Below are 26,061 nucleotides of genomic sequence, written 5' to 3'. Positions count from 1 at the left end.
GGACATGAAGATTTCTCAAAAAATTACTCACAACGTGTTAAATCATGCAGGGTATAAAGGAATGTTTCACTTCTGCACTAATTTCCAAATAAGCTGAAAATGAGATGTATACAATTCTTAGACAGGCTTTGTAGATTAATATATACAATGAAAAAATACTTTAATAATGTTTTATTTCAATTTTAACAGGTCATCACTCAAACCATGGACTATAAAATCCTACTAATTTCACTATGCATTGTAAATCTCAGCATTCACTGTAAAGGACGCCCTCTAAGGTAATTCCAATATCCCCATCATGGACTACAAATTTAATTTGAGAAGAACTATAGCTCATAATTTTTCATTTATAATTTAATTATAAATGAAAAGTTATGAGCTATAGTTCTTCTCTATTGGCCTTTTCTTAACGGCTATCTGTTGGTTCTGCAGTAAACGCACGGTGAGTGAAATGCAGCTCATGCACGACCTCCGGCAGCACCAGCAGGTGCAGGAGCGCCGGGAGTGGCTGCAGCTGCGGCTGCACGGCATCCACAACGCCGCGGGGAGGACGGGGGGCGGCGGGGAGGCGAGGAGGCTCCGCCCGGGGGAACCGGCCGAGCTGGGGGACTTCACCTCCGAGGAGATCCAGCACGCCCTGGACCTCCTGGAGAAGCTGTTCGAGTCCCAGCGGTCGTGATTTGTATCTGTCTCTTTACAATTGGAGCTACATTTCCAACACTGACCATTTTGACTTTTAACAGAATTTTTAATGTACTTTGTGCTCAGTCTGAGTCGATTTTATTGTATCTATTTATTTTTATTTATCATATTGATATTTATTAGTTTCTCGAGTAAGCAAACATTTCATTATATAGGCCATGCACTTTTATTTAAAAACGTAGTGCTGTAAAGTTACTTCTAATGGAGACGGTTTAAATTGGACCATTTCTTTTTTTCTTATTTCTTATCGATGATTTGACAATGCCCTAATTGAGGGCTACTTTTGTTTAGATGGATTTGCATAATTTATATTTTGGTACTTCTCGTCGATTCACTGAATGTTATTTGAGTTTGATTATAAAACGTGAAACGGATATTTAAATGCACTGCAACAATCAAGAATACCTGTTCTATATTTTTATATATCTAACGATGCCTTTACAAAACAGGCCAAATAAAAGTGTATGCTATTGATGGATAAATTAAAATAAAGTATGTCACTTGTGCTGGGGATCATCATTCGTGCTTTTTCCACGTGGCCACACACACGCACACACACACGCACACACACACTTGTGACGAGTTATGTTTTGGTGTTTGCGGGAGTCTCGCGATATCTTCCACGTGATCTCCGCATCTCATACCAAAACAAATCTCTACAGCAAGAAGTGATTTGTGTAAGCTGGGAGTTTTCCTAGGAAAACGAATGCCTTTTTGCCCTACTTTTCTTCGAGTCATTGTACAGGACGGACTGTCCCAGTAATCGGTTAAGAGGTGGAAGCTGAATGTGACGGAAAAAGGTAAAGAAAAGCTGCTTTATAGTGTCGTGTGTAGCGGGAGCTAGCTAACGGGAGCAGCTGCTGTTCAGTTCAGTTAACAAGCTACAACTAAATTAAACCCTCTCAGTCCACTTATATGATTGAGAAATGTTGCTTTGATGATGTGTATCTTTTTCTTGTTTTTTTTAATCGATTACAGATTGGTATAAACACGTTTGTATCTCGTCAGTGATTGGGGAAGGATGTCTTGCTGTCTATTCACAACATGTCAACACTTATTCATTATTTACCTACCAAACATAGGCTAAATAATGTAGTTCATCACAAGCCCTTTGCTCAAGCAGAGGTTCATTTAATGCAGTTTATCCACATAAGAGGGACTTTTTGCTTCCTCTGTGTTTTTAAAGTGACTTGCTAGGATTCTTTAAGTGCAGCTTGTTGGGGTTCACAAAAGCTTTACTTTTACTCCACATTTAAGCAAATAAAGGTTATTATAGCTGTTGATATTGTCAGGTTGTATTGAGATGTAAGGCTTCTTTATCAAAATGCCAGTACGCCAAATAGAGAAACTGCACAAAGGTGAACTGGAAGACTTTTGAAATTGAAATTAGTAAGTAAAATGTTTATAAAGCAGATTTTAACAGATATATCACTGACCAAAGTGATATTCATAATAATAATTAAAATTTAAAAAAAAGAAGAACATTCAGTGACAACAAATAAATCACAAATTTTACCTAAAAACGCAGACACAAGAAATGACAAGATTAGGGGACTGGGAAAGCTAGTGAATAGAGGTGAGGTTTTAATCTAGACTTAAAGGTGGAACTAGTTGGTTCCGCAAGTAACTGGTTCCACAGTCGGGGAGCAGCCACATCAACGGCCCTATCACCTTTCAGTTTCAGCTGTGACCGCGGCACATGTAGTTGACTAGAGGATCTCAGGGACATGGTGGCTGACTGAAACTGGAGAAGTTCATTCATATAAGCAGGGCCTGCCCATTTAGAGCCTTAATAACCATAAGTAAAACTTTGAACTTGATTCTAAAATGAATGGGAAGCCAAGACGGAGGTAATATGTTCACACTTCCTTGTACCAGTCAGCAGTCTTGCTGCAGCATTTGAAATTACACTGCCATTATACTATAGTTTCATTACACCTGAAACAGACACTTTTCATTACACCTCATTACACATTACGTCCATTATTTCGACAGTGTAAAGTACATATCTGTTGTATTTTAACATTGTCACAAACTTTAATAGACATAAGATTGTTTTTCCTGAAAGATATGGCTATTACACACTGGGAGACACATTTTTTGTTATTTTATCAGCAGTGTGTGTGCATCAGTCTTGTATATCGCCATGCAAGTCAGAGATATCAACATTTTGTGCCACAGTGTACCACCATGTTTGGAAGCAGTCCTGAAAATACATTTAAAAAATATATGTTTGGTGTATACAGTTTTTTCATATAGCCATGGAGAAATGTGTTGGTACCTTTCCATTAGGGAAAGAAAAAAACACAATCATCACTAAATAACTTGAAACTTATAAAAGTAATGAAAACTTACTGAAAACAGACGTATGCAAATCAGATGTTGCTTTGGGACTGCAGTTAAAGATAATTATTTAAAATTAAATTAAAAACGAATGAAACAGGCCTTGAAAAATTAGTCGGTGCCCTCAGCGTAATACTTTATAGCAGGGGTTGTCCAGACCTTGATGACAAGCTAATGAGGACTATTAATTAGAATCAGGTGGGTTGAAGCCGGGTAGCATCTAAAACATGCAGGACAGGGACACCCGAGGACCAGGGTTGCCCACCCCTGCTTTATAGCTTAATACTTTATAGCTTTATACCTTTTGAGGCAATCGCTCCAATCAAATGATATCTGTAACTCATCAGGCAAATACTGGCATTTCTTTGCAGAATATTTCCCGCTTTTGCCGATCACCGTGCCTGTATGCAAGAGCCACTTTCTGGAAAGGCAGGAAATTAGATCACCTTTTTTTTTTTTTTTGCCACTCAAGGTAGACCAAAAGGTGTGAAAAACGAGAGATTGGTCATATAGGTAAGCCCCCCCCCCACCCCCCCCTCCAAAACCGAGTGAGAAGTGTGAGAATTTAACAACTTTCTGATCATGCTGTACCTGTGCCGACCATAGTTGTAAGCACAAAGCGGCGCTTTGCTCAGGGGACGAGCAGCTTGTAGTTACAACCCGCTCACAAATGAAACAGCTGTTGGTAAGGAAGACCTGGACACTTCCAGCTGGAGAAGCCGCAGCGTTTGCATTTTTATTTACTACACTGATGCTGTACATGCGGCTGAATGTGTCCAGTTACACTGTTCAAACCTTCAAGGTCAACTTCTCCACTTCAGCGTGCCGTAGAGAGACACACACACACACACACACACACACACACACACAGTGTCACTCTCTCATCCACGCGTCGCTCTTTTGCAATTACGCATCCCGCTTAAACACGCTCCAGATAACGTATATAAGTGCCTCTAGCTGCTCCAACCGTCACAGATTTGAAGGGTTTCTTCTAAGACTGCACGTTTCAACGTTTTCCACAAAAAAGTCCAATATTTCCTTTTTAGCCTTTCTTGGGTGTTTTTAGTTGTATATTTTAGGTTATTATCCTGTTGGAGGAGACATGACCTGAGACTGAGACTATGCTGTTTGACACTGCAGCACATTTGGATCCAGAATGCCTTAAAGGTATAGTCTGTGATCGTATTCAAAAACATTTATTGTTATACTGGGTGAAATGGTCCTTCCATCCTGAGAGTAGCCAGTGAATAATGTGTTCAGAAAAAGGAAAGAAAAAAATCCGACCTCTCTGACAGCTTTAATCCTGTAAAAACTCTGACCAATCTGTTTTTTGCGCACCGAATGGCACGGATTAAAGTCCATGAACATTAATAACGTGTTTTATATAAACCAGGACTGTGCACTGCTTTGTTTCTAATACTGAAAAGTCAGTAAGCAACTTAATTTTGGCATAGTACCTCACTGCCTCCTAGGCTTGTAAATGTAAACACTGTACAGCTGGACAAATTGAAGTGCATGAACAATAGTAAGGGGACAACCGCGTAAATCCATTATGTGTGTTGTAATAAAATACCGATATTTGCCGTCAGTTTATCGATTATTTATTGCAACAGAGAGCGCAACAATATATTGCAATATTTTTTTTTCCCCCACCACTAGTATTTCAAAAAGGTCAACTAATAAATTTTTAGGCATGCATTTCTCTTTATAACCTTTTCTCGAAGTGGAGGAAATTGATTGTGTGAGGTGTTCGTTACGTTAACTTTGTTTCAGGTAGCCTATATATCTCAGACTTGAATTTGCCATTTGTGACACTTAGATAGAAGTGCATTTATTTATTTACAGGGTTCCTACGGGTGCTTGAAATCCTTGAAAGTGCTTGGATTTCAATGTTGTGTTTTCAAGGCCTGAAAAGTGCTTGAATTTTAGTTTAAGTGCTTGAAATTATAACCCTGTGGCTGCGTCCGAGATTGCATACTTAATACCCTAATGAGTATGCAAAAACAGTATGTGAGATTTTTTAGTGCGTCCGAAACATTAGTACGTACACAATAGTATGCGCTATCCATACTCATTCCAGGGAAATTTATCAGTATGGATTGATGGACACTAGCTAAGCAGAAACTTCCCACAAAGAAATGCAGCAGTGTTTGGTTGCTAAGTGATACGTATATGTCATAAGTATAATATTAAGTACAATAATATTATTATATAATATGAATATTATAATATTCCTATATAATAATATTATATAATGTAATCTTGTTTCGGCCAGGATAAATGGGAAATATCGGAGCGGTGCGCTGCTACTGCTGCTGTGACACGTCACGTCCTCCCAACAGCAGGAAGTGACGTGTGCGCTCTGAATAGTCCGTCCGAATTAATGCATACTACTGATATTTACTCAAAAGTGTGCCGAACTTAAGTACACTTTTTAGTATATACTGTTTAGTATGGCATTTCGGACGCACCGTGTGTCTTTCACAAAATTGGGATCAGGCTGTATAGTTTAGTTATTACAAAGAGAAATAAAATCAGTAAGATGAAACATAACTAGATGTTTACAGCATGATACAATGTATATAATTGTGATTAAAAAGCGGGAAAAAAAATTATGAGAATATATATATTCCTGTATATATTTTACCCCAGCGATAAGGTGCTTGAAGATTTTGAAAATGACCCTTGAAAGTGCTTGAATTTGACCTTGAAAAAATGTGTAGGAAGCCTGTATTTAATTGAATACGGCAAAATGTAGCCCCATCACTTCATATGAACGACCAGTGAGCACAAGATGCCCCGCTGCAACACAGAGCAGAGAGAAGCCGCAGGCTCCGAGCAGCACTTGAAGGCAGCACGGCTCCGCTTCCATTCACAGTTTCAGGTCCTCCCGGTGACTCCGAGCAGCTGGCCGGCGCAGGTCCTCCTCGTGTCACGGCTGATGCCCTTTTTTTTTAAAGCCTTAACACTGAAGCGTTGGGATTTTAGTAGCGAGTGAGAGTCCGGGGATTGAATGTGTTAAAAACGATGCCGAGGAAGTTGGAAAGTAATGAGCGAGGATGCTGAAGCCGCCGGCAAGCCCGCTTTGTTCGCAGGAGCGCAGGGCTTTTGTGCCGCTGTCATCCCGCAGCTGGTTCCGTGCTGCTTTGTCTTCACCTGGCCCTCTGATTCCGACCGGTAGGTGCAAACCCCCTTTACAGGCACAGACCACTCCAGCACCGCTATTCCTGCATATTTACACTGCCAATGCGCGGTAATGCATGTTATTTACTCTGGAAGAAAACCTAGAAGAAGGAAAGGGACCAGTGTTCGTGGAAAGGCTGATTTATGGTTCCGCGTTACACCAACGCAGAGCTTACGGCGTAGGGTACGCGGCGACGCGCATCGTACGGTGCGCGTCGCCGCGTACCCTACGCCGTACCCTACGGCGTAGGCTCTGCGTCGATTTAACAAAGAACCATCATTCAAAAACATAATAACGGGGAGCAGTGATGGCACAAACCCTCGTCTATTAGGTTCCTCGACGTGGAAAATGTCCATACTCTTCTCATGATTGGATTTTTTTGAATTAAATGATAAATTTAATGCATTATGTAAATTGTTTTGAATTGAACCCATGCTGCTCCACAGCAGCTTTCCTGCCTTGGTCCATCTCTGTCGGTGTCAGCAGCCCCTAAATAATTGATCGGACCCTCACCCCCTCATGGCTCTCACCTCATGCTTTTAATAGACAGTCAGAGAGCCTTGCATCTTTGTCAGTCATATTCTGTCTTTTACATAACTCATTTCTTTTAACCTGTTTTCCATCTTGACTGCAACCATCAGCTCATTGACCTGTTCAGCAAAACAAAAGGGGGGGGGGAGTGTGATATCATTACCAACATTGGAAATTTGATCACTGAAATAATAGGCCAGTTAGATTTCCTTGCTGTGGGAAATCTCTGTTGCCGTAGATGTGCATTGCCATGTGAGGGATGAGAGCATCTACCCGCCCTCAGTGAAATGTTTCCTCCTCAGTTCCTTTGTTCCTTCCTCCCCGCTGGTCTGGCTTCTGGCCGCCAGCCCGTTTGGCTGGAAGACCCTCTTTCATTTTTCTATTGCCCCAGTTCTGCCAAGCATTTATAATCCCATTGGAGAGAGAAATGTGCACGTTGAGTCAGGCACATGTAAAGGAAGACTTTATATTTAGTCATAGATCGTTTAGCAGTTGGAAAATGACTTGTTTCGTTTGACATTTTGGTTGCTGGTATTTGCTGTGTCTTGTGCCTTGTTTTTTTTGCATCGTGCTGGAACTGACTTTTAAATGAGCTGAACCAAAAGTATGCATGTTTCTTTCCTTATTATGGTGACCCTTGTTTTCAAGGACATTGCCAGTCGGCAGCAGCATGTTATAAACAGAAACGATTTGGTTAGCAGATGCTTGGTTTCTCTTTGATAGAAGCAGAATTGGCACCAACATTACCTGCTTTCACAAACATTTTGCATTAAAGACGTTGATCTTTATTTATATATAATATTCATAATGCATGAGCAACACTGAGATGTCTGCATCTCAACACTGATGGATTGCTAATAATCAAACATCAGTCTGTGACCTTGACTGGGCATCTGGGAGCTGTTCTGTCACCACACTGCTGGTGATCCTGTTTTGCTGATACTGCTACAGTCTGTCCTGTGACTCGGCTCCGTTCTTACAGACACTTCTGCTATTAGCCATTCAGCTTGCTGAGATGTCGTCCGATGTCCATCTGGTTACCACCTTTTCAAAGTTCTGTCAGAATAACTTTCTTTCTTGAGCATGGTGCATGGTGGAAACAGAAGGGAAATGTTTAAAGTGTGTTTCTTATTCAGTTATTGTGAAGCTTGATACTGAGCTGATTTGCAGTTTTTATTTTGCTTTTAAATCTTTAAAGGAGCTGTATGTAAGAGCAATAATAAAACTAATCATAAAATGACCCTGATATGTCAACAGACATTTAAAAATCATGTTCATTTCAAATACTTATGTCACTGACAACAGCACTCAAGCCAGGATATTCCAGTTTAAAAAGAGGAGTTGCAGCCCTCAACTGATGTTTATGTTGTCATTTTTTGTTTGGGTCTGAAGCTCCACCCTCCACCTATCTCCCAATCACCAAGTCAGTATTGTTTCTGAAGCTCCACCCTCCACCTATCTCCCAATCACCAAGTCAGTATTGTTTCTGAAGCTCCACCCTCCACCTATCTCCCAATCACGAAGTCAGTATTGTTTCTGAAGCTCCACCCTCCACCTATCTCCCAATCACCAAGTCAGTATTGTTTCGGCATCCGGGTTGCCAGCTCGGCTCTAATTATCGCAGCCATGGCAGCCTACGTTCCTGCTGCATTTTGCAGCCTACCTGGCAACCTCTGGTCGGGGGGAGGAGGGGGAGGGTACACGCCGCTCAACAATATTTTGAAAGTGACTGCAGTACCAGTTTTGGACATTTCTTACAGACGGCTCCTTTAAGCATTTTAAATCTACACGGATAGGGAAGCCACTGTGTTATGTCTTCATGTATGTGTAACGGGTCGTGAAGGCAGGGCTCACTCTTTCCGTCCCTCCACCTCTTGTTATTTCCATTTGTTGTCTCTGTGGCGTTATCTCTCTCAGTGGGTGGTCATCATATTTCCTCACAGCTCATCTCGTGGGAACTGAGCTCTCTTCATTACAGAGACTTGAATGTATTTCTGCTTTAGAAGTTCAAAACCACTGATTAAATTGCCATTTACACTTTTTCCCATTGTAACTAATCTGGGCTCAGTCATCAACAAAATCCTACAAGAGTAATTTATCATAACAACAAAACATAATAAATGATTTTGTATCATTTAAAAAAAAACCTGTTTCTGGCAGTTCTGGTTATAGATTAATTGTTGATGGATAAAAGACAGTTCTGCTAATTCAATATTTACCACTGATGTTTGATGTCATCCAGAGCGTTTAGTAGATGATGGCAGTTTTTAATTTAATTTATGTATTTTATTTTATCTGACACATGGTTGAATGTAACATCTGCAAATAGCTTTATGCAGACATTGAAAATAGAAATCAAATGCCATTACAGACTTTTGATGTCTCATCTTTTCTCCTTTAGTTGTGGCTGGACACTAAAGCTTAAGATGAAATTATTGTTTCCAACATGATGGCAAAATATTGCATTCTTTCAGTTAGTGCTTTATTATAAATATCTAAATCGGGTATTTTCTCATGGGAAATAACAGAAAAGATGGCAAAAAAAAGAAAAGACTAGAAGCATCCGAAGAAAAGGGGTTAATACATTTCCTTTCTAAACTTTGTTTTTTTCTAAATAAAATATAATATGTTTTGGGCTATTTCTGTAAAATACTGGAGCACATAAGGAAACATCAATTACTCCTAGGCAAGGTGCAGTGGTTGGCTTTCAAAACTTTGAAAAATGATTTTGTGGAGGAAGTAAACAATTTTCACCATTTCTGATTGCTGTGTTATATTAGCCTCAAATGGGCCCCATGAACAGTGGTGGTTATTGTGTCCTTGTGTGTGTGTGTGTTTTTTTCTTCAAAGTTTGTAATAACTGTTTTATGTCCAGCAGTTGGACTTTTCCTGGTTGTGAAGGTTGAGGGGAGACATCACTATTTCAAGCTTTCAGCTTCCTTTTAAACTTTTCCATCTTACGTGACTAATAGTAATGTTTCATATTGAATAGCCTACTGTGGACCTCACAACTTCAGAATCCTTTTTTTTATTGCAATGTATTTTAACATTTTAACAAGTCTTTCAGGAGAAAACTCATCAGACCATGACATCTTTGCCTCACCAGTTTTCTTATGCATTTTCTTTTTCTTGGCTGTATGATATGTCTTATCTTGAAACAAAAAAGTGCTGATCCTGATTTCCTGCATGTGTCGTGTTTTGGCCAGTGAGGAGTGTGGGTTGCCAGGTTCGGACTACAACCACCAGCAGCAGGTCGGGATCATGAGTAGTCCGTATGGGGCTGGTGCCAGTGCTGGTGCTACCGGCGGGGCCAGAGAGAGGGGGGGTGCAGAACATTACCGGGAACAACGGCGGCGCTCCAGTGATCGCTCACGGGAGTCTTCCCACGAGAGAGGAGAAAACCAGCTGACGCCTTGCATCAGGAATGTTACCTCTCCTACTCGACAGCATGGTGAGAGGAAAATAAATCTGCAGGCACAGTTAAACACCACAACAGTTAGTGTTTATTTAACTTTCTTTTGTTCATCTCCTCTCACAGACCGTGAACGTGGTGATGGAGGCTCCTCCTCCAGATCCTCCAGTCCACGTCCTCCCAGGGTCTCTCATCCCTGTTCCCACATTGGTGCAGCTTTCAACGGGGGGCACATACCTCGGCTCTTAGGTCCTCCTGGGGGGGAGCACCAACCCAGCCTAGCGGTTCAAGGATCCTGTGATATGATCTACGTGTACGACCTGTGCAGCAAAGAGCACCGTGGTGGGCTGCGACCAGGAGAGAGAGTGACGCTTATTGTGGACAACACCAGATTTGTGGTGGATCCTGGAATCTTCACAGCTCAACCCAACACCATGCTGGGCAGGTAATGGTGCTGAGATGCAGTATAAGTGTATTCTGTGTATGTATGTATGTATGTATGTATGTATGTATGTATGTATGTACGTATTTTTTATATATATATATATATATATAGTCCTGGTAAAAGGCTCTTCTTTTTTTTCTTTTGGATAAAGTATCTGGCGCACACACCCCAATGCCCACACAACAGCATTTATCGGGGAAGCTAATTAACTTTACTCAAATGGGCTATTACACATAACTCGGGAATAAAAGAGCCCGACATACAAGACATTGCAATTTAAACCCATTAAGGAAACAGTCTTTATCATAAGTGTCAAATGGGCAAAGTAAAGTTGTTTTGGTACATGTGCTCTATTTCACACTTCACTTCAGAAACCTGTTGTTTAATGTTTCCTTTCCTGAATGTGTTTTCAAACTCAGCTTCTGCTGAAAGTAGAAAGTGAACAGCTATACCAAAGATATAATTCTTTAGTAAAGATGGAGGCTTTTCCATAACCTTTCAACCCATCAACCATCTGTTAATCTCAGAAACTACAACTGTAACTGTATTTTAACCCTCATTTTTGTATACAGTAAAATTGTAAATGGACTGCACTTAGAAAAGGAAAAAAAAAAAGTTGTTTTTCTAGCGCTGATTACTAAATCAGCGGTAGAGGGAGAGAGAGAGATTACTAAGTGCCTTTGCACTATATGCTGCTTTAACCCATCCACAAACATTTATCCAGTCCAGTCTTAGTTTATACAGAATCTTCTCTTGAGTTTATGCGTTTTTTTTCCCCCTATCCATCCGAAGTTTAAACCATTTTATCAACTACGCTGTAACATGCAGACTATGAACTGAATAACTAAACTTCCAGTTGGCAGAGGACTGTTCCACCTCCTGAACCTAATATCAGAACTGCTGCTTTCTAGTCCTTCATGGTGCTGCACAGATCTGACTTTGTTAGCTGAGTCAAGATTGTGTTTGATTTGATAAAATCATCACATATAACACCAAACCATGCAGCCCCCCCCAAAGATTTACACAGTTTCTCTCAATAAACAGACAAATATCCTTCTTGTAAGTACTTAATTTCTATTTCTTCATTATTTTGAACATGTTTCTCCAGCTATTAAGCTTTAATGATCACTGATCAGTTCAGTTGGTATTACTGTTATGCACATTTTGTTTGCAGTCATTAATGATTCACCTGTTGTTGTTTTTTCTGGATTCAGGATGTTTGGTTCCGGGAGAGACAACAACTTCACTAGACCCAATGAAAAAGGAGAGTTTGAAGTGGCAGATGGCATCAGCTCTACTGTCTTCAGAGCCATCCTGGTGAGTGTGCACATTGTGTCTGTATGGCAGCCCTGGGTATTCTTCCTCCTCCTCCTCCTCCTCCTCCCAGGGTCATAGTGAGTTCTGAACAATCCTGCACCAGAGATGACAGCCTTAAATTCACTGGCCAGCCCAGTTCTTTCTTCGCCTATCTCTCCTGCCAAACTTTCATCTGGTTTATATGAATTATCTCTCAATATCTGATCCATTGAATGTAATTATGGAAGCAATATAAAACCTCCTAAAGTAGCTGACTTTGTAATCCAAAGACACAGCGTCAGCTCTTTATTTTAAGAAATGCTGCTCGGTACAAGGGGGATCGTATATCTTTGAGAATATGTGCAGTCTCAGTAAACGGTCTACTATAGTTACAGCCAGACATTACCCCATATTAACCAAATCTTTGTCCTCAGTGAGGCAGTAGTATGAAGAAAAGGAATTTATAAAACTACCATTTTCTGTACCAGAAGGATGTTTCACAAAACCAAAATGGGGGATTAAGTCAGGATACATTAGTCATCCTAGCTGAATTTAGCCTACAGTTGGTTGTCTGAAAGCAGTTTCCATGGAGAGTTATGTTATCTCATTGCCATCAGCCTTCATCAGAATTCCCCTCAGGATTAATAAAGTATCTATCCATCTATCTTGCAAATTGTGATCCAGCTTTAAAGTCATCATTATATAAAGTCCATTTAGGCCTAATGAAAAAAGGTGATGGATTTATAGAGGCTAACATTTGTTTTGCTGTCAGATGTTTTTAAGAAGTGTACTTAATCAAACACATACAGGACAGTATAAAAATATACAAATCTGTAAGAGGGAAAAGATAACAAAATGCAATTGTTAGAATATTATCATTTGATGGATGCTTGAGGGTTTAAGGTTGATTTTAATGGCAAAGTTTTTGTCATCTTTAGGAGTTAACCCTTAAGGCTTTCTATATACATGTTAAAGAAAGCTAACAGTGTGATTGAAATTGATACATCATCTGGAGATGTGGAAATGGTATTTCTAAACCCACACGCCGAGTTTCCATCGTAGTTGAACCGGGAACCCTCTCGCTGTGAGGTAACAGAGCTGAACACCAAAGGCTTATTCATGCTCCCTTTCACACGTAAACAGGCACGTCGATTTCAAGCATTGCCGCACGTCGTTGCCCTCATACTTCCATGCATCTTTTATTTTTCCTTGGTTAAGTCAACTCCTCCACTAGTCAGCAGTGCTGAGCTCAGAGTTCAATATAGAATATATCTGCGTTGACTGAATTGCACTGTGTCATTATGAAATAAACCAAAAGTAGCTTGTGGAAAATCTAAATACAACCTTACAACCTCCATATGATTTAAGATGGTAGGTAGAACCAGGAGCTGCTAATCAATTTCACTTGATTTTAATAGTAAAAGTTTAAGCATTTTGCTTTCAAGAGCCTAACACAGCGCAAAGGGGCAAATACCTTAGACAGCGCAGGCCTACGTTAGCATGTTAAACGTTCTAATATGACAGCATGAAATCAGGTCATGCAATAGAAGAGTGAACCCAAGTACAGCTCCATCTCCACATAAATGAGAGAGACTCGTAGTTGTGCAGGAAATGATTACTTCAAGAAGACTGGACACGAGTTTTTGTGGAGGATGTAAATGTAGCGCATTAGTCATTTTGAAAGTGCTGCCCAGTAGTACAGTATCTACAGTAGGCAGCTTTTGAAGTGGATGAAAACATTTAATCAAAGTTGTCATAGGACAAAAACGGATATTGTTCAAAATTCTTGCCTAACCTGTCTTTTTAATCCGCTTCAAATGTTGACTATTGTGTGTATAGAAAAAAAATCCTGAATAACAGAGGGCTTGCAAAGAAGAAAAGTAAACTTTACACTGTGTATACTCAAACATACATACACACATTAAAACAACTACTACTGGAAAATTGGTATCAAAACTATAAAAAAAAGTTCTAATGAGACAAAATTAAAAGGAAAAGTACAACAAAATGTTATCAAAAAATAATAATAGCAAAGGGACTTAAAATTTAACAGTATTGTTGAAAATAAAACAGTTAAGAGCTAGCCAATTAAATTATTATTGAGAAATAAGGTTCTCAATAACATGAAGTTGTAAATTAGTTTAATATTTTTTTCTTTTTAAATGTAGGAGCCAACCTTTTTTAACTATTTAAAAGAAAGAGATATATTGTGTGTCTGAGTGTTTTATATGTGTGCGTCAATGAGTAAGGTCGTGAAATTGCAGAAGCCGTGGAGTTTTTATAAATTTAAAGACTGTGTTTGATACAATATAGATCATATTTTGTTCGCTACCATGTGACCCTAAATAGAAGTAGGTAGGATGATGTATAATGAATGAGTTTTGTTATGTAAATTCATGGTGTAAGTGGAGTGGTCCTGACCTGGTTAAGGAGTTATTTAGTGGAGTCGGTACAACTTTTTGGTAATACATCTGGGACAAAAACCTTTTTGTCTTTTTTGGATATGTGAATGATGTGATATTTTACTGCAGTAAGTATAGTTTGCAGACGATATACGATTCATATAAATGCACTAAATAAAACATAAACATATTGAAAGGAATGGTTATATGAAAGAAAATTATTAGATGAAACTAAGTTTACAGTGTTAAAAAAATCCGAAAAAGAGTGAAAGCATTTCTTTGGTTATTTAATAATGTTTACATTGAGAGATTATCAGAAGTTATTCTGGGGTGTGATTGTAGATGAACTGGCCAGAACATGGCTTAGACATAAAACTACGAAGTGTAGGAGCATTTCCGTTAGAAAACAATGAGTTTTGTTTTCTTATTCTGCCACCCCTGACCGACTGTTGTCGGAGGAGGTGTGGGTCAACATACAGTACAGACCAAAAGTTTGGACACATTTCCTATTGTTTGAATGAGAAGGTGTGTCCAAACTTTTGGTCTGTACTGTATATTTATAGTAACTCAATAAACTGAAGTTACTGGTACTAAATGTTCACTTAGTTTCTCCACTCACTGCTTGTGCACACCTCCCCTAAATATCTAATTTTGCCAATAAATGACAGGTGTCAATTTATGCTGTTAATCAGAATATATATTTAACTGATTTTTAAAACCTGATGAGGATTAAATAATTGTGATAATAAAAGCTCTTATACCCCTTTTAAACAGATGGCATAATCCACTGATTTAATGAAATGTTGTTTCATGTCATTATGAAAATCTGATGTTGCTTTCACATGTCTGTTTATATCTGCATGAATTATATTTTGCTATATCTGCATACGTTATATCATAGAAATTAGTTTTACCTCGATGGCACTTGTTCTGTTACTGCACAATATCATGTTCTGCTCCCTGAGATTTGCTGTGTAATTTTATTACCTAGTTGTAGGGCTGGGCGATTTTGGACAAAAATAAAATCCCGATTTTATTTTTTTCTCTGAAAACCCGATTTTCAATTTCGATTTCGATTTTTTTTGGTAAAACTACAAAAGACAATGGAATACATTGTTTAAAATATTTTATCTTTATTTTTAAAGAAAAATAGCAAACAAATGTCCCTATTGGGAATGAAGTGCAATTGAAAGATACTGTAAATCCTCCTTGAGTTTAGTAAAGTGACAACATTTACAATTTTCTTGACCAAACAAAGATGACTAGACGAGCTCTGTCTGTAATGCAGACAGCTGCAAAAAAGGAAAATCGATTTTCCTTTTTTAACATCGATTTTGATAAATAAATCCGATTTAGATTTTAAATCGATTAATCGCACAGCCCTACCTAGTTGTCTTCTTTTCTGAAAAAAAACAACAAAAAAACTCACAGTGACTGGGCAAAAACTAAAGTTGATCCTGGAAGAGTAAAATACTTGTGAGCAAGCAAGAATCGACGCCTCCAGCTTTACTTGCTCTGCAGCTAACCACTTGTAAGAGCGTCTTTGTTTTTGGTGACGGATGTAAAAGTCTAATGACAAAAGCCTAACCTTTTAATCTGGAAAATTGATTAATTCTGTGCATCTCATTGCCACATCAGCGGGCCAAGCTCTGTCCTTCAACGAAGGTCATGCGAAACATCATTCCAGGTATAAAGTGTTTGTTTTTTTTTTTTAAGTAGTGAAACTGAAAATGGCATGTAAACCAGGTGATGTCTTATAGACACGCCTCAGGTTTTCCCCAGTGCACTTAGTATTAATAAACTAGGACCTTCACAGCAGTCTGACTGGAAGTTGCTGCAGCATCACGTTGTAGCAGAACAAATCATCATCATAGAAACAGGTCATAGGAAATGCAAAATTATTGTACAAGTGAGAATAAGCAATGTCCCTGGTCAGCTGACTCGGCCTCTGGTAAGCATGTAATGTTATCCACTTGATAAAGGGGTAGTGAGAGCTAAGCTGGTGGGGGTGGGGGGCGTCACCAGAGGCTCGTTTGTCTCAGGCTGCACAGAAAGAGCAGCGCCAGGATGGAAAGTAGAGCAAGTAGGGAAAGTGATGTCAGCAGCGCTTTGCTTTCATCAGTTTTCGCTCTTTATCCCTCCCCTTTCCACTTTGCCCATCTGCCACTCATTCTCCCTCCCTCCAACCGCCTGCTGCTCCTCATCTCTCTCTCTCCCTCTCTCTCTCCCTCCGAGAGTGAAGCAGCAATAATTATAGCGTCTTGTTTTTTTTCCCTCTCCTCTGCTTGTATGTGCGTGCGTGAATGCCTGCCTACCTATTTACTTGTTGGTGTGTGTGTGTGTGTTTGCATGCGCGGGTGAAAATGGCAGGATTACTACAAGTCTGGGATAATCCGCTGCCCTGACGGTGTTTCCATTCCCGAGCTAAGGGAGGCATGTGACTACCTCTGTATCTCCTTCAACTACAGCACCATCAAGTGCAGAGACCTCAGTGAGTACTCCGACCGCTTGTTGTGTCAGCTGTGTGGAGCTGCAGGCTCATGTGGTTCCTCGTCTCGTCAATACACAGTTTGGTGAGTGTGTCGCAGGGATCTCTTCACTGCTAACGTATCATTTCACTACAGAAGAATACAAACACATGTTTAATTTATCTCTCAACATGGCTGTAGCTCTGTGTTGGTTATGGATAGACGGCTGACTTGTTGTGGACGAGGAGAAGCATCAGAGTGAACGTTTTCATCTGTCGCTAACTGACATTCAAAGCTCTTGGCACAATATTCATCTACAGCTGGGATGTAGTGGGCTTTCCGAGGAATCTAAACAAAGCTCTTTGTTTGTATTAATATCTGCTTGCATCTATGTTGGATGAAACAAACATGACTTGTCAGCTTGTTTCCTGGTAGTGGTATTTTTGTTGCTGTGTGTGCATGAGTGTGTGGGAGGAGATGCTTCAGCTCTCAGGCTGCGGCTGCTGCTCTCTGTTCAGCTCTAAGTAGGTCATGATTAGCTGTACGACTTGCTGCTCGTTATGCCGAAATATAACCGATAATGAGGAGGTTCCTGTGTGTTTGTTTGTTTATTTGCACTTCTATCAAGAAACCAGACACATGTTTGAGTTGACACAACATGGGATGTTCTAGAGTACAGATGAATGCATTTGGTTTAGTGCAGATTATATTTAGGACGACGGATGCTGAGCTACCTGAGCAGATTCAGCTGGAAAGTTACACAAGTTTACAGCCCTGCGCTAAAGAAAACAGTCTTGTATAACAGAGTTAAGTGGGTAATTTAAGCGTTTACAGTAACCCAATCAAATCTCAGCTCTTGTAAATCAAGCTTGTAAGCATCTTAAACGGGCATCAGAGAGATATAAACTGCACTGACTGTAGCCTTTTACATCCTTACTGCTTAAAAACAGGACAATAAGCTGAGAAACAATGCCTCTTAAAAGTGTAAAAGTATTTACATTTATTTAGTGGCTGTACATTTGTATTACAAGTGAGATGTGACCTGAAAACCTGTCTTGTGCCGGACACATACGATTATTCAGGGTAAACGTTAGCAGCAGCTTTGGTCCACCTTGGTTTTTACCTGTTGCCAGGGGGAAAGTTTTAGTTATATTTCAGAGAAAGTCCTGCTGTGACTGTCATGAGATATCCTCACACCCAAATGAAAACAATTTAATGAAAAGACACCTGGAAAAGAAACTCTTTTTCTGTCACCTTTTGTTAATCACAACACAGCCAGACCCCATTTCATTTTAAGGAGCGTTATTTAAAGCTGTATTGAGGAAGACTTGAAGTCACAACGGATTCAATAGAGGTCAAAGAGAGTTCTTCTTTTTAAAGGAGGTTTAAATCCAGCAAGAAATTAGGACAGATTTTAGACATAAGAAAAGATAGTGTCCAGTAGACATCGAAAGAAAGAATGTAAGGTTTTTCAAGACTTAAAAATAGTTATATCTAACAAAGAGAAAGATAGATAAAAACAATAATACACATATGACAATAATTATCAACATAAGATAAGATATCCTAGATAAGATATCCTTTATTTTTCTCCCTCTGTGGGGAAACTTATTTTTGTTGTCAGCAGTACACTTAGCACACACATGCAGGGGAGGGTAAAAAGACTGAAAAGTCAGAAATAAAAAATATATAAAAAATATATACAAAATATGTATAATCACAGAATATGAACAGTATATACAGTTGGTTGAAAGAAGAAACGGTGCAGAAAAAGCAGGTGGAGTGTTGTGAGGTAGACAGGCAGATTGGCAGATATTGCACATCTTATATTATTGCACATCTTATTGTCATATTATTGTCCACTGGCTACTGAGAGCAGGCCTGGTTATACAGTCTGATGGCAGCGGGGAGGAAGGACCTGCGATCCCTCTCGGTGGTGCATCGTGGTACATCTTCAATCCCCCCTCCCAACCCACCCCTCCATTGTTCAGATATAAATCACACCTTGATCCATCAAATTACACATTCAGTAGGTTTTTCAATTCAGTTATCAAGTTCATCCACAGTGCTGTTGTTCCTTGTTGCGCTTGATTAATCCTTGCAGAAGAAAGTATATCTAACAAAGATTTTGAAATAATGTATTTGCCCAAAGCAGCACAAAGCATAATTTTCCATGTTTAAATCAGTCCCATTTGTGAAGGACTCCTGTCTCCAGCTCTCATGGTCGTCACACAGCTGAACAGCTGCTGCTGTAGCCACAGCAGACACTCTGGTGGAGGTGACTAACAAAGAGAAGTAGTGACAGAAGAGACAATAAAGGTGATGGAGCATGTACATCTAGGACAGAATCCCGGAAGCAACTTCCCCTCCACAGCTACAGGGGTACAGGGATCTATTCAATCCTGGTTTTTAGCTTTATATCATCCACATACTCACGTGCAAGGAGGTGTTTACATAACACGTATAACAGAAACAACAGGAGAGGAATAAATGTGCACGTGTCTCATTTTCTTTAAAAATCTCAGTGATCTTGAAACTGATTTAAATGTTAGGCTGGTGGTTTCAGAAGAGTTTATGCTGCTCATTTGTTCCTCAGGTGCCCTGATGCACGAGTTGTCCAACGACGGAGCCCGGCGTCAGTTTGAGTGTTACCTGGAGGAGATGGTGCTGCCGCTGATGGTGGCCAGCGCGCAGAGCGGCGAGAGGGAGTGTCACGTGGTGGTGCTGACGGACGACGACGTGGTGGACTGGGACGAGGAGTACCCGCCCCAGATGGGAGAGGAGTACTCGCAGAGTAAGATACTGTCATGACTAACCCGCGACTACGATGAGGAGTTTTGGCAACAGTTTGGGTAACAGCTGAGAGAACGGCCCAGTGGAGACGATGAGAGTTCACTGATTAATCTTGGAGTGATCAGGCAACCCAGACAAGCTTGTGAAGCAGTTTGAGGAAGAAAAACAACCAACCAAAAGAACTAGTCTTCACTCACAATTTGAATCCAATTTTCTTCATCCCATTATTTGCTCAGCTGAAGGAACAAAGGGTAGTAGATACAGATCTGCTCTGTGGTGGAGTGACACTGTTTGGATGATGAAGCTTGTCCATCGCAGCTACAACCGGAACTTTTCATTTGTGATTTTTGGTTCTGGTTGCTTTTGGTTTTGGTCAAAGCCAACGGGCAGGAAACCAGACGCAAGCATGATGAGAGAATTGCATTGAATTTTCAAAATGAAACTCTCCTTATCCTCTGACTTGTACATCAACGTTACCTTGACCAGTGGAAGGTTTGAGAAGAGTTTTGAGCCTTGCACAAGGAGAGATTCACTTCAGGAGTTTAAAAAAAGTTTCATTTGACACCATTCATCCTTTTTTACACGTAGAATATCAGAAAAAGGGGCACGGTGGCGCAGCTGGTAGTGCAGCCGCCTGACAGCTAGAAGGTCATGGGTTAAATTCTGCCTGTCTGGTGAAAAGCAGCCTGCTCACTCCTCAAGTTAAGTAGACTTGAGCTCAGTAGGGTCGTCCCGGGGTTGGTAGAGGGACCAATGCCCAGGACTGTCTTAGGTAGGAGCACTGGGTGATAAATGGGAAAAGAATCGGGGGATTAAAAAAAACAAACGAATACCAGAAAAGGCAAGAAATGGTAAGACATGCGTCTGTAAACGATCAGATTACCATGCAATTCTCATGTGATCCAGAAACATCTGGGTAAACTTTGTAATCTGGAGCCGGTGGTGCTTGCAAGCTCCTGCTCGGACCCATTTTCACTAAACCAAAAGATTTTGATGTTTTTGGTTTCACACTTCTCAATATAATAGTCTTGCAGTTAAAATGTGTTTCCATACGCAAGCATGAGAGAATTGCAGTGAATTACAAATCTTTTCTTGGTTTTCATTAGCTGTTTTTTTTAAAGTAAGGTCAATTGCTAAAACATTGTCTGTTTCTGTAACGTGAGTCTTTTGTCTCTTCTCTCCAGTCATTTACAGCACCAAACTCTACCGCTTCTTCAAGTACATAGAGAACAGAGACGTGGCCAAGTCGGTGCTGAAGGACCGAGGCCTGAAGAAGATCCGGCTGGGAATAGAAGGTACGTCCGAGTTTCCTGATGGCGTCATCAAGTATACGGGATCTGAAATGTCATATTTAACGGTTGCATTTCTTCCAGTTATTTTCAAACGAGCATCAAACATCGATGCTGGTTTTGAATTTATCATAGACTGCGTTTACATGCAGTCATTAACCCTTTTAAAACCCGAATATTAGCAATAACCCGAATTTGCACGGCCATGTAAACACCAATAACCCCTTAAAATAACCAGAATTTGCTCATATTCTGGTTTTTAAAAACCCGAATATGACCCCTGGGTTACTCCTTTTAAAACCCGAATATTCGGTCATGTAAACGCCTAACGGGATATCCCGATAAAACGGAACATGAATTTGTTTTCTGCGCATGCTCTGTTCGCAAGGAATCCTTTTGAGTCCAGGACGTAGTTCTAAACACGGAGAAACGCAAGACCACGCCACACTTTTGGAGTGAGCAGGAGACTAATCATTTTATAAATGTAATGAAGGATATGAACATTTTGGCATTTGTAGACGGTAGAAAGTACAGGAATAGCGATATTTACAAGAAGGTGAGCGAAAAAGTTGCGCGAAGCAGCATTTGTTTTGAATTTGGATACAGGAAGAAGAAGCGGAAATGACAGGAATTGCGTCATGATGTTCTCCACGCGTCACTGTTTTGATCCAGATATTCCCAATGATTAAGGCCGCGTTCAGACTGCAGGGAAATCTGATTCATATCTGATTCCTTCTCATATCCGATTTTCAGGGCTGACTGTCCACACTGTTTTTAGCAAGTGTCCAAATCGGATCTGGCTCTGTTCAGACTGGGCCACATCATTGACTGATCTGACGGGTTGCCGTAGCAACGACGTCGGAGCGGAGGCGTCACCCAGCGCGTGTATTGTGTGAAGTCATGTAATTGCGACATCAAAAACAATAACAATATGGAGCCAGCTCACATACTGTTCCATACCTGTAAAGCTGGCATACACTGTGCAATATTTTAAATCGTTTGACACTGCCCCATCTCACTCTAATCCTCCCGTCGGACCTCTGTTACTGGAACTCGAGGCTGGTTTTGGGGCAAACGGTGCGTCCTGCCCACCTGATCAAAGGTTATGGGATCCTTTATTTTTTTATAATTTTATTTTTTTTATATATATAAAAAAAAATCAAAATATCTGTACCGTTTCTGATTGGGTCGGCACTGCGCATCATTTTTAGACATAGCAATGAACGCATACCGCAAAAGTTGTGTCTCGGTGGAGGGACCCGACGTCCCAGCAAAATGAGAAACAGAGAAAGGTGATGAGAACAAAACCACCAGCAAACTAACAAACCAACCAACAAAGCTCAGAGTTAACAAAACGAACCAGCAATGAACAACAAATGAGCTGACGGGCTGCAGGTTCAGGCTCTCAGCGCGACTGATAGGAAGATATGAAGGCTGATTTATGGTTCCGCGTTACACCAACGCAGAGCCTACGGCGTAGGTTAAGCGGCGACCCGCACCGTACGTGGAAATGCGGTCTTTTTTTCTGCTATTAAAACATGTTGTAATGTGAATTTGCAACACTTACAAATAATAGTTTTTGACGTGACATCAGAGATTGTACATGCTCTCTGTGAAAGGATGAGTAGCTCCACAACTGGAAATGGGCGGGTGGTTTGGAGCGTCTGGGACAGTCATATCCGATCTGAGTGTTTGGAGCTGTTCAGACTGAGACGCATCTGCCCAAATGAGATAACGATCGGATATGAAACTACCTCCCGGAGGTGGTTTCCATCTGGTTTGCAAAAATCGGATCTCATGCAGTTGGGACTGTTCAGACTTCAAAAGAGTCATCCAGTTTCAATCTGGATGGGCTAAAAATCGGATATTTGCCTGCAGTCTGAACGCGGCCTAATTACCATGTATACAGGGATAACCCTGTTTGCTCACGCATGTAAACGGAATATTCCGAATGTTTCCGTAACCGGAATATTAGCAATAACCCAAATTTTGACTGCATGTAAACGTAGTCAGTGTTTCATTTGCAGTCAGCAGTTTTAGTTTTTTCCTCCCCCAACAGGTTGTTGAGCATTTTGGAGAGCTCACTTCAGTTTTTTTAATTGTAAATCCCTCCTTGGCTCCATGAGTTATTGTGTCCTTTTTTTTTCCTCTTAGGGGATCAAAGGGATTTAGTTGTTTAATTGAGGCGCTGAAAGCCGCTTGGTTTGCTAGATAACCACTAGACCTTTGAGCCACAAATGAAAAGAAGCACCTACTGTACCCGGAAGACTAAAAGACGACTAAGGCCAATACCGAGGCCGGGACGCGGTACCGAGGCAGGGATGAGGCTTTATTAGCCATTTTAACAGAACCTGTTCTAGTTTTAATCTCAACTTTTTTGCACCTTGTGATCCTGTTTGTAACGTACAGAGAAGGAACTGGGGCGGCAGTACAGTTGCACCATGAAGACAGACGTAGACGGCGCTGTCACAGAGCTCAAGTGACATTTTATTTTAGTACAGTATCTGCAGAAACGCTGCTCATAAGCACGTGATTTAACACACATCACTGTCAGCACTGAAGAGGACATTTGAACACACTTACTCCCTCTAAAAACAAGCTGAGTATGACCATGTGAGAAGAAGGCCGTGTCCAGACCATGAACATGCATCCCAGGTGATCTTCACATCTGTAGTTGGGCTGTTCCAGTAAGCAGCTTAAGACCAGGTTTGAACGTGGCCAAAGTTTCTCTGCACCATCAAAGTTCAGAACATGTTAGTGTCAGGTTGGAAGGACATAAGGATGTTGGAATTAACACGAGGTTTCATTACTGTAGTGATTATGCAAAAGAAGATAATCATATCTTTAAAGCCTCAAAGACATGAACAGCAAGTCAAAGCCAACTTACCCATAAGCTGCTTTAATGTTACACAAGTTCAAACCACAGCCTAAAACACATGTGGAGGTTTCTTACTCTCTTCCCACCTATTGGACAACAAGGCCAGTATTTCTGTCTCCTGGATAAATGTGAAGCCGGTGAGCTCATAAAGACGGTCTGGATCAGCACTGTTCAGCTCCTCTGTGTTTTATAAACCCTTCTGTTATTTTGTTGTTCTTTTTCTTTTCGGTGGGGAAAGGCAAATTGTTATAAAAACAGTAGTTACCTTTTTTACGACACGCTACATTCTTGGTGTTTCATTCCCAGAACTGGCGACTCATCCTGTAGTTTTGTTTTTTTTACAATATTGGTTTTGAACTTTGCAGTAACTTTTAATGTTCCTCTCCTCCCCCCCAGGATACCCAACCTACAAGGAGAAGGTGAAGCGCCGCCCCGGGGGCCGCCCCGAGGTCATCTACAATTACGTGCAGCGTCCGTTCATCCGCATGTCCTGGGAGAAGGAGGAGGGGAAGAGTCGCCACGTCGACTTCCAGTGCGTCAAATCCAAGTCCACCACCAACCTGGCGGCGGCGGCGGCGGACATTCCCCAGGACCAGCTGGTGGTGCTGCACCCGCAGGGGCAGGTGGACGAGCTGGACACGCTGCCCCCGCCCCCCGGCTCAGGCGACCCCCACCTCCCCGGGACCAGGCCGGGCCCGGACAGCAGCCCGCAGGCCTGCGACGGTCCCAGCCCCCAGGCCCCGGAGCTCCCGGGCCCGCCTGCACCCAGCAGCACCCACACTCAGGCCACCTACCGCTACGAGCCCGACCCCGACTCCCCCTCCGCCTGACCCGGCCGGCCCGCACCTCCGCCCCCCTCCCTCCCCGTGTTCACAGCACCAGCAACCAGTGCTTTCATTACACAGAGACACGGTCAACGCTACGAAACAGCAAACAAGCTCAGAAATTCTCCAAGCATCAACTGTGGGTGTCGTTCTCACAAACCAAGCACCTGATTGGCCCGTTACAGCCAATAAGCACACATGATCTGGCATCTTAAAATGAAAGCACTTCTGGCCAGCCGTTGCTTTCTTGCGAGCACAGATTTGTTTTCCTCCCTCAAACTCTGACCCCGCAGACTTTTAGAAGTCCTTACTCTTTCCTCCTCTTCCTCCCGGGTGGCAAAACACCACTTTGCCTTCTGTTGCACGTCTGCTGCAGCCTCTTGGTCCACACAGCATCCGAGTGCACAAGAACGTAGTCGGCAGGAGTCCTCACTCAGCTCTGTTCGCTCAGGCTACGTCCACATTAATACCATTTCCGTCCATAACCCTTTTAAAGTCGTGCCAGTTATGCATCCGCTCCATTCAGATAGAAATCAACCATTTATTTATTTCCCCTCCTTTCGGTTTTTAAATGCAGGTGTTGGAGTCTGAGGACAGTGGACAGAACTGTAAACATTTAGAAACGGAGAAATAGATGTCCCACTTGGTCTCCTGGGTTTCTGTGTCCTGTATCCTGTGATCATCACCAGAAGACGACACAGGTGTCGTCCTTGGTGTCAGCCGTCATACAGCCAAAGTCTGTATTTAGCAACAATAACACTGCAACTGCCTGTATGCGAGGAACAATCTACAGCAAAATAACCTCCATCAGTCTGTAAGCGCACATGCAGGGCGAGCAGGTGACCATGTGATGCACGTCCAGAGACGGAGATCCCAGACGGACTATTGTGGACGTAGCCTCAGTCTGTTCTTTTATCTGACCAAAGGAGTTCTGTTACGTTCTGTACGTGTGAAGACTTGAGTACTGTTTTACATTATAATGAAGTGCGTGAGAGTGTGTTTGTGTTTTTTTTTTTAATGGAATGTCGTACCTCCCGGGGAAAGTGCATTTCAGTGTCTCTTAGGGGCCACTATTCACATTACTTTTTCCAGTGGAGGTCATATTGAGTTTAAAATATTTAAGAGATGCTTATTGAAGACTTTTCTTGTTTTTTTTAAAGATGTATTCCTGTTTATTTGATTCCTTAAGGAGTTTTTACAGTTTCAGTTTCGACTGCGCTGCTCTGAAAATCTGCACAGATTCATTGTCACTGCTGTGAACATACAGGATGTCAGAACACTTTTCTAATAAAAGCTATTCACAAAAACTTTACAGCTTGCTTCCTTATTTAAATGAATTAAGTCAAATCGTTTTTTTTTTTTAAATAAAATTTGACCTTAAAGGAGCCGTCTGTAAGAAATGGCCAAAACTGGTACTGCAGTCACTTTCAAAATATTGTTGAGCGGCGTGTACCCTCCCCCTCCTCCCCCCGACCAGAGGTTGCCAGGTAGGCT

At 41.2% G+C, this 26,061-nt stretch overlaps 1 protein-coding gene across 2 annotated transcripts; it reads left to right on the top strand.

Annotated features, from left to right (window-relative positions):
- The first annotated feature begins 1,338 nt into the window (after window positions 1-1,338).
- LOC133443886 (BTB/POZ domain-containing protein 10-like) lies at window positions 1,339-25,877 on the top strand. Of its 2 annotated transcripts, none has more exons than XM_061721203.1 (8): window positions 1,339-1,502; window positions 9,967-10,211; window positions 10,299-10,617; window positions 11,832-11,934; window positions 16,686-16,806; window positions 19,380-19,577; window positions 20,761-20,871; window positions 24,140-25,877. In XM_061721203.1, the coding sequence occupies exons 2-8, from the start codon at window positions 10,022-10,024 to the stop codon at window positions 24,571-24,573; spliced, it is 1,476 nt and encodes a 491-aa protein (XP_061577187.1). In that variant the 5' UTR covers window positions 1,339-1,502; window positions 9,967-10,021; the 3' UTR covers window positions 24,574-25,877. The 2 variants fall into 2 exon arrangements, with proteins under 2 accessions (XP_061577187.1, XP_061577186.1); XM_061721202.1 differs by lacking the exon at window positions 1,339-1,502 and adding an exon at window positions 5,936-6,222.
- Window positions 25,878-26,061: the final 184 nt, after the last annotated feature.

The sequence above is a fragment of the Cololabis saira genome, chromosome 5 (genome assembly GCF_033807715.1).
Source record: "Cololabis saira isolate AMF1-May2022 chromosome 5, fColSai1.1, whole genome shotgun sequence".
Taxonomy (NCBI): domain Eukaryota; kingdom Metazoa; phylum Chordata; class Actinopteri; order Beloniformes; family Belonidae; genus Cololabis; species Cololabis saira.
The sequence above is the reverse complement of the archived record's forward strand: the minus strand, read 5'-3'. Positions and strand labels throughout refer to the sequence as shown.

Bases quoted from the DNA above. Each gene is read 5' to 3' on its own strand.
- LOC133443886 (XM_061721202.1), top strand. From the start codon at position 6,095: ATGAGCGAGGATGCTGAAGCCGCCGGCAAGCCCGCTTTGTTCGCAGGA. The intron at 6,223-9,966 runs GTAGGTGCAAAC...TGTTTTGGCCAG, and splicing joins TGGCCCTCTGATTCCGACCG to TGAGGAGTGTGGGTTGCCAG. The intron at 16,807-19,379 runs GTGAGTACTCCG...TTTGTTCCTCAG, and splicing joins CATCAAGTGCAGAGACCTCA to GTGCCCTGATGCACGAGTTG.